The sequence below is a fragment of the Clarias gariepinus genome, chromosome 9, assembly GCF_024256425.1.
Source record: "Clarias gariepinus isolate MV-2021 ecotype Netherlands chromosome 9, CGAR_prim_01v2, whole genome shotgun sequence".
NCBI lineage: Eukaryota > Metazoa > Chordata > Actinopteri > Siluriformes > Clariidae > Clarias > Clarias gariepinus.
This window is the reverse complement of record NC_071108.1, coordinates 11920184-11934641: the sequence shown is the minus strand read 5'-3', so window position 1 is coordinate 11934641 and position 14458 is coordinate 11920184. Positions and strand designations below refer to the sequence as shown.

At 38.7% G+C, this 14458-nt stretch overlaps 1 protein-coding gene across 2 annotated transcripts; it reads left to right on the top strand.

The window, feature by feature from the left end:
- Positions 1-3234: 3234 nt before the first annotated feature.
- On the top strand, positions 3235-9604 carry inka2 (inka box actin regulator 2). 2 transcript variants are annotated; one of them, XM_053504543.1, is made up of 2 exons: positions 3235-3509; positions 7438-9604. In XM_053504543.1, exons 1-2 carry the CDS (start codon positions 3444-3446, stop codon positions 8575-8577), a joined length of 1206 nt encoding a protein of 401 aa, XP_053360518.1. In that variant the 5' UTR covers positions 3235-3443; the 3' UTR covers positions 8578-9604. The 2 variants fall into 2 exon arrangements, with proteins under 2 accessions (XP_053360518.1, XP_053360519.1); XM_053504544.1 differs by lacking the exon at positions 3235-3509 and adding an exon at positions 6064-6378.
- Positions 9605-14458: the final 4854 nt, after the last annotated feature.

The following is a 14458-nucleotide window of genomic DNA, read 5'->3' as shown; positions in this document are numbered from 1 at the left end:
TAGGTCTTGTTAGAGTCCACAGTGCCATCTTGTGGACAAGAGTAGAGGTTTGTGTGCAATACACTTTTCGATCCAGAAGATGGCGCCAGAAACCGGTATTAGTGATGCATATATCACCGCATATATCTATACATGTTATAAAATTGGAAAGTTGTCATGTCTGTACGTTGATATTTGCGAAAAAGGATTTGAGAGAACACATTAAGATTTTTTTTATTATTATTTTCGTCTGTCTGTCAGTTTGTTTGTTATAGTCAAACCGCATAGGTGAGATAGGGGTATACCAGCAGGAATAACAGAGTGGGGCGGGGCTTGTAAGACGACTTTCACACACACACACACACACACTAAATAACTAACTAAATAACTAAAGTCTAGTCAGTCTAAATAACTGATTACATTTTTTTAAAAAGGACCTAAATAACTGAGTACTTAAATGGCAAACCTAACGCATTAGTTTACTTGTTACATCAAAAAGTAGACCAAGTACTCTAACGCGTTACACTCAACACTGGTCATGACATAACCAGAAACCGCTCAGAACTCCACTACACTTAACACTTCGCTTGTCTTCGCTTATAGATCGATCTTGGACTACATCTCCCAGTGCAAAACTTCAGTGTTTCATTTCACCTGAGTGAAATCCCCCCTATCACCACTGCAATATTAGACATACGAATAGTAAGAGATCAGTAGACTGGGTTTAATTTCCACATGGCCAAAGCTAATTTTAATTTCTTAATCAGAATTGTGTGTGTGAATAGCAGTGTACATATAAAGAATACCGTGGGAAACAGGGCTGGACTGGGACCAAAAAATGGCACTGGCATTTTTGGTCATAGCGGCCCACCATGATTATTTAAACAATATGCTGAGGCATATGACACATCAAAGGATATATGCGCTCACTGTTTTGTTTCAAACAATTCTGGTCGAACTCTAAATAGCAGATTTTGGCAAGGGAAGATGAGGGCTGGCCAGGAGGGAGGCAGGGCGTGGCCTGAGATTTCATTGGACTAGCTCAATGTCCTTTAGGACAGTCCACCAATGGGCCGCGATTCATGTCTCAGATACTCTCCCGTTGCGGTAATAAATGAATTGGCCTAATAAAATTTTTTAAAAATATTAAATTATGACTAACAACCTCAGCCCAAAAATGTCCGTCGGCCCGGCAGGCATTGCCCGGTATGCCCTATGGTCAGTCCAGGCCTGGTGGGAAATGTTATTTTTCCTATGTAATTTATTTTAGAAAGATTTGGGAACTCAATTAACCTAATCTGCATGTATTTGTAAGGAAACTGGAGGGTACCCAGATAAAACCCACCAAGCAAAGTCCACAAACATCATCCTAAAGCAGGAATCGAACCCTTGAAGGTGAGAGGCCACAGTGCTAACCACCACTTCCCTTTCCACCTCCCATAATCATTTCAATTAAAACAAAAGGCTTAAAATATTTAACCTAATGTGTAATAAATGAAGAAAAATATGAACATTTTCACAATATTGAAATAATTTGAGATGCACTGTACTGTACATGGTGGTGTTCAGCTTGGCCATACATGGATTTTAATGGTTGTCTGTCTGGACCAAAAATGCCACTGCTGATATTTTTTGTTCCAGTCTAGACATTGCCAGGACAATGGTGTGAACAGTACATGGTAACATTGCCGGGACATGCTGTAATAGTGGTGTGAATGGCACGGTGAGACAATGTGGGGCCAGTAGTTTCAATGGTACATGGTGATATGGCTGGAACGTGGTGGGACAGTGGTGTGAAATTGGTATGAGTGCCACATGGTGACAAAAGTAGTGGCAATACGTAGTTGCACCCCTGATCTGGGGTTGCTACTGTTAGTCAAGTTTACGCTCAGCAATGTTATATAGCATTGAAGGCAGCTGACTAGCTAAATGTACAGAATGATCACGTTATCCTATCAATGCATGTATTTACTCCTCTGATGGAACAGTCATATTCCAGGAGTTAACTTGTAAAAGAGTGATTCTGGGAGCATGACGCATCATTTTCACACATGAATTGGCCACCATATTGCATGCCATAATCAACCTGAAGGCAGTTGGAATAATTATTAAAATGTGTAATTTCTTTTGACTAGAAATAAATGTATAACCCTAACCCTAGGTACAATTGCAAAAAATAATAAACATAACCTTATACTACCTAATATGTTATATTGGCGGCACAGTGACTTAGTGCTAGCACTGTGGCCTTGCACCTCCAGGATTGGAGTTCGATTCCCGCCTCTGGTCTGTCTTGTCTGAAGTTTTCATGTTTTCTTGGTGCTTGGTGGTTTTTCTCTGTGTTCTCCATTTTCTTCCCACAGTCCAAAGACATGCAGGTTAGGCTAATTGGTGTTTCCAAATTGCCTGTAGTGTGTGAATGACATACCGGGATCAAGCTGGGACCCGACCCCTTAAATAACTGCCACGAAAATGACAAGTATACAGTATCTCCAGTGTGGTGTGTAGCCATCGCTCGATGTGCCGGATCACACAAGGACGAAACAAAATACCAATATTAATAATAATAATATTTAATATTAAAATAAAAGTAATTAAATTGCATAGCCTATTATTTTTGATTATTGAGGAATTCTATCTTTCTATCTGCCTGTTTTATAAGATTGATTTGTTGATGTTAATAATTCCATACGTTCGTTGTACTGACATAAAAAGTGAAAAAAATTAACAGGAGCCAAAAATAAAGTGCGTTTTCTCATATTTGGGATCCAATCAGAGCTGGAACTCTGTGTGTATTCAGTGTGTGAACTAACAATAGGGACAGTCCCATTCTTATGGATGAACCCCTACTGAAATGTCCATTGATCAGACATTGACTAGACCACTGGCCGTAAAGCTCGTTTTGTTTTGTACTCGGAAAACCGTTAGTTAAACCCCCTGTGAGTGAGTGAGTGAGTAAGTGAGGTTAGTTAAACCCCATGTGAGTGAGTGAGTGAGTGAGGTTAGTTAAACCCCCTGTGAGTGAGTGAGTGAGTAAGTGAGGTTAGTTAAACCCCATGTGAGTGAGTGAGTGAGTGAGGTTAGTTAAACCCCCTGTGAGTGAGTGAGTGAGTGAGTGAGGTGTGTCCTGGAGATTTAAAACGCAGTCTGAGCGTCACACGTGGAGACAAATCATCCTGCTGTAGTTTCTCACACACTCGCACTGAGCAGACGGAACCTCAGACTGCACTGCTCACAGGCTTGAGTGCTGTGAAAGATCTGCAGAATTAAATCGCTGTGTGTGTGTGTGTGTTGAAGTGCGTGCGCGTGGAGTTTTGAGCTCGTGCTTCACAGATTTGGTGCTAAAAGCGGCGCCGAGAAAACCGCAGAGACTTTCACTGCTCCAGCTAGGTTTTAAGATTTGTAAATTGGTCAGCGCGTGTAAGCTTAATAAGTATTTAATAAGTATTTAATAGATTGTTTGCATGATGGAGCGCGTGCCAGAGCGCAAAGACATGGACAAGGGCCTGAAACGTTTGAAACATGAACTGGTGAGTGTTTATTATTATTCTGATTATTATAATTATTACTGTTATTGCTATTATTAGTAGTAGTATTTGTTGGATTTACTTGGCTCAATTTTAAGAGCCCATATGTAAAGACTTTATTAGACATATGAATAATGACCTGGATGAATTTCTTGTTTTTTTCTTGAAAAGTGTCTGCTACTGTAGTTCTATCTAATGCTAAGTCTAAATTGTTTCCTACTTATTACATTATTACGTGTAGCTCACTTGATATGACATAATGGCGTGTATGTGCTAAAGTCTGCTGCGTGTCAGATTTAGGAACAGTGCAGGTCTGTCGCGCGACGGTCGCGTGCACTGGAAACTGATTTGAAATAAACGAAGCTGATTGGCTAATTGTTATACCATCCCAATGATTGGCTTGTCTGCCTCTCGCTTTTCCCCCTGATCCTGCGTTCTACACTAGGTACATACTCATACAGTAGGTTAATTAATTCTGCCAGGTTTCATTATTGTATAATGTATAATTAGTTGTTACAGGAATGTAATCAGATTTTATTCCTAAATAAAGTAATTTAAACCATTTTTTTCATGGTTAATCAATCTAATAATAGGTGAAGTCAAGTAAGCTCATGAGTTGTTAAAGGGATGAGGATTGCATTGTGGGGGAGCAGTGGTTCATCATACAGACTTGGATAATGGAGAGCAACAAAGGCTGGCTTTGTTGCTCAAAGTTTCTTTAAACCGAGCTCGTCTTAAAACTCTGAAATGTCTGCCTTTACCAGGCGCTGGAGTTTACACATATATCACATATGAACCATGCAAGAATGCCATGCATATACAAAGCAATGAAGTAATACAAGAGTTTTGCTGTTATGTCCATGTCAGCCGTCCAACTGGAATGCCAAATCATGTAATATATTACCATATAAACATGTCATATATTTTTTCTTGAGCATTTTAATTTTCTTGGGGTCATTTGATCTGCAAGTTATTGGTTTTATTTAAGTTATTTGGTACTAAGGGGGCTGAGTATTCTATATGGACATTAGCGTTATGGGCCTTGCCCATATCTTAAACTTATGCTCAGAAATTTTGACCTGATTAACACAGCATATATTTGTATAAAATACACAATTTAATCATATAAAGGTTACAATAAATGTACATAAACACAATTTACTACTTTTGATTTTTTTTGGCATGTTGAAAATAAGTGTGCTTGTTTGCTGAACATTTCTCTCCCTGTCTCCCTTATAAAGGAAAAACCCTTAAACCTTAGCTTAAAACCTGCTGATTGCGAATATAACATGGCATTCACACTTAAACAGTCAGGGTATTGAGTGTACTACCATCCACCTTTTATTACAGCTTTTATTCAGTATTCCTGCATCTTGTGAATGAATACCTCCTTTTCATTCCCCTGTTTATAAGTGAAGTAATTGCACTTATCCTTCCCAGAGGTGCAATAAAGATCATTAAGAAGCAATCAATCGGTTGGCTGGTTTATCACCCCACTGAGCTATGTGATGATAAACATGCTGTGTAGATCATCTATGCATTCATTGTTCATGTCACATGCAGTTGTTGACAAATGAGAACAGGAGACATGCTCTCACAGCGTGTTCGGGTGTGTGCGTGCATGGTGCTGACTAGCAGATCTAAGATTGCCTTAGGGATGTTACTCACAACCATATCCGTCATGAATGAGTTGTTAGGGTGACGTAAGTCAAATCCCCCAATGTGTCTGGGCTCATCCTGAAGGAGAGCGCGCAGGAGACCAGGGTGATGAGAAAGCAGCAGTTACAGAAAACCAAGTCAGACATAAATGGTTTTTAATCAATTCCCACAGTGCTCCAATCAGCTGATCAGTTCTTCTCCAATGTTCATAATGCTTTTAGAAAAAAAAATGCCTTTAAAAAAAAAATTTCATTCAGTCTGAATGATTTCTTTGTACGCTTTTGACATTTCCACACAAAGAAGTCTTTCTTTACATCACTTGCGTCACGGACATCATTGATATCTAAATGATTATGAGGTCATAGTGTTAGTCGTCACTGACAACAGACCCTCTTCTTTCTTCTTTTATTACAGAGTCAGTTTCTCCACATGACCTCTAAAAGCTCTTTACAACATGCTCACATCTATATTTAATGAGCTTCTCAAAATAAAACACAATGTTACACAGACATCAAGAAATATATGTCAAAGCCAGTTACCATAAATGGGCACATCTCAGTTTTCTTATTTAGTATGATTCCCTACCACTCGATCCCTGTGTTGTTAAATAGTTTGGAAATTCAAATAGATAAAAAGAGACTTTATTCATTTAAGCTGCTCAATAAAACAATATGTACACAGATGTACAGTGATATACTGAATGGATACCCAGCTGCCTAATTTTACTCTATAGTAGATGTGTGTATAGGTGTGCACGTGTGTGGCATGTCTAAACTGGTAAAAGGTATTTGATCTTAAACCCCCACTGTCATGGATTAGGTCACAATCTGCAGCAAGAGTGATGCGTAAATCAGGCAAAGAGTAAGAAATTCTCTCATCACAGGGTGAAGGTCTCCATGGATACACAAACAAAGACAAATGCACTTCCTCGAACATAAGTCTACTGAATATGAGTAATTATCCCTCAGACATGTCTCAGTCCTAGGAGCAGCAGGTTTGATTCATAAAGGCAATTTTTTCTTTAAAACTACAACTCCCTACAGCCATCCTGTTTAGGCCAGCGTAAAAAAAAAAAAAAAAAAAAAATCAATGTGACGCATGAATTGGTCAGTCACCTGATTGGTTAAAAAGCAGATACACAGTGGAAAGAAAGAGAAGGAGAGAAAGGGAGAGGAAGAGAGACATCAAGGGAGAGAAAGCTTACTGGAGTATGGTAAGGTGATAGTGCTTATTTTTAAACTAATGGGTTGCATAACTCTAGCAAAACTCCGGCAGAACGCATTATTGCAGAAATCATGTTTATAGATAGGGGGTAACTTCATTTATATTTGTGCATATAAGCTTTGCTATAATTATTCTGTTGTTGCATTTTGAAATGGGACTATATAGCTTCACGTGCTAGCTTTCAACTATTAGAAAAGCACAGTTATTGAATAATTTGCAATGTTATACTTTATGCTTTTTAAGTATATGTTATCATTTAGATGATGACATTGGTATTAAAAGAATCTCTTTAAAGATTTTTACATTTTCACCCTCTAACTGAGGTTACTGTTCCAGGAGTGCACAGCTTCCTCTCTAGAAGCTGATAACAGCTATTGATCTGTAATCTGAGAGACGCAGAGACCTTTTACAGGCAGCACTGTTAATGTACAGTATGTGTCCATTAAAGAACGGGGAAATCTATAGTTCATTAATTCGGGGAGCAAATTGCTGTAATAAAGGCATTTTATTGTTTCACACACACACAATTTGATGCTGTTATGATGAACAGACTTTGACTCTCACCTTGATCCCAAGCCACAAGGAGATACAGTTACAGAATAACAGGTGTGTGAGAGACATAGAAGAAGGAATACAGCTAAAAATATGAAAAATGAAAACTGTACAGCAATAGATTGATAAGTGACAAGTGTCAAAACCTTGCTACTTTTTCCTGGGGTTTTAATTTCCTCCCTATTCTTGGCATGACATTACATGTGGGTAAGAGTACTGCCAGTTCAAACCAAAGGGCGGGACTCAGCTCTTTTGTTCTCCTAAATCAGATCCCTGAGGTGAAATCTGAACCCATGGAATGATAGATCACCACCAACCGCAGAATTCTGCTCATGTAGTCATCCATATTAGGTGGTATTTTTAATGTCTGCGGATGCCAAATGATGTCATTTCTTAGGATTTTAGCAACACAGACTTATATGTTGGTTCCCCTTTGAACATGATCTTTGATGAAAACCTAGTAGTTACTTTATATTAAAGTATCTTTCTCTTTCAGATCTCCATGCGGGAGGCAGGCGATGGTCTCCAGACTCAGATGAACTCTATGATGGGAGCTTTGCAGGAGCTGAAACTCCTTAAGGTGCAGACTGCTCTGGAACAACTTCAGCTCTCCTGCAAAACCAGTCAGCATTACCAACACTCTTCTCACAGACCCATAACCTCAGACTCTGGCCTCACACATAATTTAAATCATACCTCAGTAGGAAGCAGACAAAAAGAAACCCGGATTTCAGAACAGCCAAAAAAACATACATTTACAAGAGAATCAAGTTTGTCTGATCTAGAAATGGAGCCCTCTAAATTCCTCACCAGCTCCCCATATGAGAAATGTAGTCTGGCTCCAAACCCTGTATCCAGAAGGCAGGAACCTAGAGGAACCCACCATCGAGGAAGTCTGTGCACCTCTGCTTCATTCTCCAGCTCTGAGGATGACAGCTTCTCTTCTTGTGATTCTAGAGACAACATCCATTCAGGCAACACTGGAAGACATTCAACCTCAAGATCCACCTTTAAAGAGCATCAGTCTTCGTTCCATTCAGCCACAATGACTGATCTCCAAGGTCTAATGACCACACTTTCACGGGAAGGGCCCTCTATCGACAGTGATTTTTCTCAATTCGACACGGATGACTCCAGCGACTGGACATCCTCTCTGATGAGTCAAAGCCGCAACAGACAGCCATTAGTGCTTGGAGACAATGTCTTTGCTGATTTAGTGGGTAACTGGCTGGATCTGCCTGAACTGGAGAACCGGATATCTGATGAGGCAGAGAGCACAGGAAGAATTGCTGAAGCATCTCAGCATCCACTACGACTCAGCTGCTCTCAGGAGTTTTGTAGGCGACTCTCTCTAACCACCAGCATCTTCAAAAAGGTCTTGCGGAGTATTCGGCCTGACCGGGAAAAACATCTCAAGGAGAGACCAGGATGGTTACACCTACAGGATGAGGAGGAAACCCTCTTTAAAAGAGCCAAGAAGAAGAATAAAGCATCCAAACCTAAAGATAGTGTCTATAAGCCATTCTGGACAAGAGTTGGTGGATTGAAAGCAAAAAGCAAACCAAAAACAGACAATACAGAAATGAAAATTTCAAAAGGGCCAATGTTTGATTATAGCTCTGCAGTCTGGGTTTAAAACTTCACAGGTTTGTTTGTTGCTAAATAAGCGTGGAATGTTTGCAAGTTAGAAGAGAGAAAATTAAGACTGTTCTCAAGAACTATTTCAAATTTAGAAGCCAATAATGAACACATGCAGAGAGGGTGTAACAGAGGTGTATTTGTTAACTCTCTTTTTCTGTCTTGTCATCAACCGTGTTCTGAAGGTAAAGGTATCCCTTTGATCCTTTTTTTTTTCAGAAAACAATAGCTCCCCAACGTGCAAGCTTGAGCATGTAATTATCACTAGTGTGCATTCCTTTACCATAGAGTCATCCATATACAGTGTCACATACTGGATCTTTGAATAAAATTTATGTATACAATGCTCTCAAAATAGGATATATAGTAATTGGAAAAAGGAGACTAAGGTCCTTTTGGGAAATACAAGCAGTCTGTTCCTGATGAGTCAAATTAACTAGTGTCAATCTGTTCATTGATTGTCTGCCTGTTTGGACCTTTAAGGTAGGCTTGTTCAACTGTCAGTCAAAATCAAGTGCTGAATAAACCAGGAAAAATAAGCTAAATACCATTTAAATAAGGAACCAAAGATGTTCACATATAAAAATGTAACAATACAATACATTTCTTTAATATACAATATGATGTTGATCTTCTGCAAATGCTTTTCCACTACTGATATTCCACATACTATATGATTTCTTTTTAGAAACTCATATGACAAACATTATTCCAGTATGAGCCTATGTGATTGTAAACACATACAGAAGTATATGCAGCAAATGTCCTCTCTCTAGCATATAAGGTTAATGCGCACATTTGACCAGTTTACCTGAACAGTTACTGGAACACAGCACACAGTTGTGATTAACTGAGCAATTAATTTCATTGTTCAAATATTCACTCAAAGCTAAGTAAGGTTTATTAAGCATGTTTGAAATTTATTTACTTTTTGTGAATGTCCAAGCTTTAATACTGTATGTACACAAAATAGCTTATCATAATCTATCTTAAATATATTTTTTCTTTTGTAATTATTTTCTATAATGGCCAAAGAGCTTCTGTTTGACGAATCCGTTTATGTTGATAAACTATGTTGTTTATTAAAAGTGTTCTATGCAAATTATGTTGTGTGAAATCAATTGTAAATACAAAACAAATTTGCATTACTTATAGTTATTAAATTAGATGCATGGAAAATTTTACTAAAATTAGATTTTTCTTTATTTACTCAATTTTTCCAATTTTGACTCTGAAACTGAAAGTAGTACACGAACATATGTATGAATATGTTAATGTAAATTCTGCATAACCTTCATATAAATACAAATACTACAAAATACTTTATCAATATTGATCCATTCGTACGGTGTTATTTTACAGATCTGACTGCATGATAATCAGATACGTGATCAGATAAAGGCATTTTAGAACTGACGCTTATCATTCAGTAAGAACTGCACCCCTTAAAACATGCATACTTTTATTTAAATAAAAAGCAAAGTAATGTCTTTATGCTCAATATCTTAATAATAAATTAACAACATGTTTAAATCTTAAACACCCCTGCACTCCACGCCAATGCAAGGCCATGAGAGGTAAGACAGAAGACTATCAGCTTTAAACTGACAGGTCAGGCTTTCTCCCAGAAGCCATGTCAGCATGAATGCTCACATTTCCTAGATTAACTAAGAGACCAAACCAGACTTTACAGTAATACAGCTCCATTAACTAAATGCACAGACAGAGCTATTTCACCTATAAACCATAGAACAAGGTACACTAAAATAGTGAATAGTACCAAAGGTTGGGTCCATCCTATAGTCAGGGTGTGCCAAAACCTATACAAAGCAGTCTCCCATGTTAGATGTGGAAGTCTGATCCACATCTAACATGGGATAAGTGCTCTGACCAAAAGCTATGATCAGTCATAGAATGATGAAGATGTACACATAAATTGGGAGCCAGCCTGTAAGACAAGTAAAAACACCAGGTTACCATAAAACCCACTTTTTGTTTACCCAGAAAGCTGACTGATTACAGTAATCCTTTTTTGAGGAGGGATTTTTCCCAGATTTTCTCCCTGATTTAGTCATATCCAATTTCCATCTGTCACTAGAGGGCCCCACATTGAGGCTACTACTGGAACACAGCAGTCTCAGAAGTCAGTTAGAGAGGGTCCAAAGCAGAAGGAACTCCAAACCTTCGAACCATGTGACGCCAGCCAACCGCATCTTTTCAAACTTTCCACTCACGCACCGTTGGGGTGGCGTAAGATATTCGGAAGGGAGCGCTCCTTCTGCTTGCGAGCTCACAGATGCCCATGATTGGCTGTATCGCCATAATGATCTGAGTGCCTCCCATCCCACCCCGCTGAGAGAACTTGGCTAATCAGCTCTCTCTAGGCCCCCGGCTGCAGGAAGGCTACCATCACCCCAGAATCAAGCTAGCGATCTCGGGATGATAGGGCGAGCACTTTACCATTGTGCCACTCTGGAGCCCTTATAGTGATACTTAATAAGAAATAACATATGTACATTAATACAGGGTACCAAATGATTGTGAGAAAATTACTGTTCAACTGACAGCTCATGTATGTACTGCAGCTGGCAGTGGTTGTCCGAGTAAGTAACATAAGCAAATAAAAAACTTCTCTAATACCTTCCTTAATTTGTCACTGAAGAGTAGTGTTTTATTCCCTTTCTTTTTTTGGTTGTTGAACCTATTTCTCCGCTCAGCAGCTACAGTTTAAATACTAATTAAAATCTGCTTGGACACCAAGGCCAGTGTTACATTAATCAAGCAACACGTCTTATTATCCAGACACACAACTAAAAATCGAACTATTTTTGAAATTCACTAAGCAGTAAAAAATCTGAAAAGCTCATTTATAGCTTGAAATCTCTAAAGCACATATGATAAGAGAGGAACAGATGTAGATTCCAGCTCCAGATGCAGACACACAGCAGCATCAGTCATACACGATGATCAATGCAGTGACTATTAATGTAGGACTTTAATAACAGGGTGCAAACTCTCCCTCTTTCCCTCTCACACACACGCACAGCTCAATAGCAAATCCAGCCCGCAGGATAAACAGGTGTGTGTGCTGGGAAGGTCATACAAAATTCAGTTACCTTTGGGCAGAAAACTGTCCTGATTCTATTGTCTGTGTGTGAACACTTTAGTGGTCATACTTCATACCTCTACAGCTGTTCATGAAACCACTTAAACACACTGCCAGAACATCATCGTTTACATCATCGTTCAAACATTGTTCTGTTTTTTTTCCTGTTCATCTTCTCAACCTCCACAGCTGTTGGCACACCAATCTCACGCAATCTTGTGAAAACACAAACTTACATCGTGTATGACAAGGCGACTCTTACAAGATAAGACTAGATTTCTGGGTTTATAAATTTTTATAATTCTGAGTAAATATAGATAGAAAAAAATCTTTTTTTGTTGCATATTTGTCATTAAACAAATTTTAATATTACACACAGATAACCTGAGTAAATACAAAATGCAGTTTTCAAATGCTGATTTCATCTATTAAGGGTAATAAGCTGTCCAAACTTGTCTGGCCCTATTTGAAAAAGTAATTGCTCACTAATAACTGGTTGTGCCACCCTTGGCAGCAACAACTGCGATCAAGTGTTCCAATGAGTCTTTTATGTTGATGTGAAGAAATTTGCCAAGAGTTCTTTTAATTCAGCCATATTGTAGGGTTTTTGAGCGTGCACAGCCTTTTTAATGTCATACCACAACATCTCAATCGGATTTAAGATCAGACTTTGACTAGGCCACTCCAAAACCTTGATTTTGTTTTTGTTTTGAGCCATTCAGAAGTGGTCTTGCTGGTGTTCTTTTTGGTCAGCAGTGACTTTTGCCTTGGAACTCTCCCATGGATGCCATTTTCACCCAGTCTCTTTATTATAGTTGGATCAGGAACATTGGCCAGCAGTTTTTTAGATGTTGTTCTGTCTTTTTTTAAATGAGCTTCAGGATGAGGGGTCATTGTGCTCTTCGAGTAATTTGGCAGGCAGGCCACACCTGGGAAGGTTCACGACTGTTCCAAGTTTTCTCCATTTGTGGATAATAGCACTCACTCCAGGAGGAAACGTCAGTTACATTGAATTTCTTTAGTTCATGGCATGATGTGTTGCTTTTTAAGATCTTTTAGTGTGCTTCACTTTGTCAGACAGTTTCTGTTTAAATGATTTCTTGATTCAGCGGGTCTGGCAGTCTCTTAATAAATTAAATTATATTCACTTTTTCCACTATTAGTGTGAATGTTAAATGTGTTGAATGTGTTAAATTTTGTGATATTATTTTTGGCACATTATATTTGTCAATACCCTTGACAATAAGATTAGATCACATATCATGACGAATGCAGAAAACCATGAAAAGCCAAAGATTCACATACTTTTTGAAAAAGCTAATTCTTTAAATCTCTGAGTTCACCATAGATAGAGTGCACTTCAGCTAGACAAACAGGCAGCATCAGTGGTTAAATGCAGCATAAGTTAAAATTCAGCCTTCAATGAGGCCATTGCCAGTCTACAAAAAAAAAAAGCACGTATTGTATGTGTAAAATCCGTTAATCATGGGCTACAACAAACTGTGTAGCCAAGTGTTTTGTTTATGTTGTATTCTGGGTGTGGGATGTAGAACTGTAAACACATCATGCCTGTCTTCCACACACAGAATCAGGCCTGTGCATTTAAAGAAAAGAAACCGTCACCTTCCGTCACATGCCAGGTTAGCCTGACATGATAAAGTGAAGGACACTAAAGGCTGATGTTGGATCAGCACTACAGGATGATGACTAGGAGAATACAGGGGCCACAACCAATCAGATATGTAATAAATAAAACACAACAGAGCATGTTGTAATATGCACACTAATCAATGTGGTGTGAAGTTAATTTCCAATAACAGCATATACCAAAGTGTTTAATTAAGCAATATTTGACAAAAATGCCGCTTTAGTGAAAATCTGCTATTGCTAAAATGGGCAGTTTTTGTAGGAAATGCAGACAAGTGGAGTGATAGAAAAAGGAAACGTCCCAGTTATTTTCCACTAAACACAAGGATTCCTGAAATGCCACTTCTTTAATAAGATCATTAACTAAAACTAAAATGTTCCACCATTCCTCTTGTACCACAGCAATTAACGTAAGTAACGGAGAGTGCAAAATCCTTAAGCTGATGCCTTCAAGGTTAAAGACTTATTTAACGTTGTAAAAATGTTGTTGGCCTTTCGGCTGCTCCTGACTAGGGGTCGCCACAACGGAATATCCAGTCCGCACAACAACTTGGCACAGGTTTTTACGCCAGATGCCCTTCCTGAGGCAACCCTCCCATTTTATCCGGGCTTGGGACTGACACTGCATCCAGTAGGTGGGAGGTTTGGTAAATGGCTGGGAATCGAGCCTGGGCCTTTCGCATGGCAGGCGAAACACCTACCCCAATCTGCCAACAGTGCCCTCCTGTATAATAAAAAATAGGCTAAATTAACGAAATAACCTCACCATATCAATTAAATAATAGATTTTGCAATCAAATTATTATTAGCCATATAGAGTCTGCACATTCATGTCCCATGGATGTGCTTGCGAATGAGTTACTGTTGAAACATTAACATGAGCACATTATTATAAACCTGTGATTTTCTACGGAAAGGTTTACTTCTATAGTCAACAGTTAAATTAATGAAGACAGCTCGAATCCATGGAACAAACTGGTTAAAATGTATATTCAGGATTATAAGCAAGACAATAGGCCTGAGATAAGAAAAGGGAAGCATGCTCTGCCTAAAATAGTAATTTTAAATATCTGATGCTTGTTCTGGACATATACATAAGACCCAAGTAACCAACCAGTTAACAGAC

Excerpts from the sequence above, each read along its gene's own strand:
- inka2 (XM_053504543.1), top strand. The coding sequence starts at position 3,444 with ATGATGGAGCGCGTGCCAGAGCGCAAAGACATGGACAAGGGCCTGAAA. Across the intron at positions 3,510-7,437 it reads AACGTTTGAAACATGAACTG|ATCTCCATGCGGGAGGCAGG; the intron begins GTGAGTGTTTAT and ends TTTCTCTTTCAG.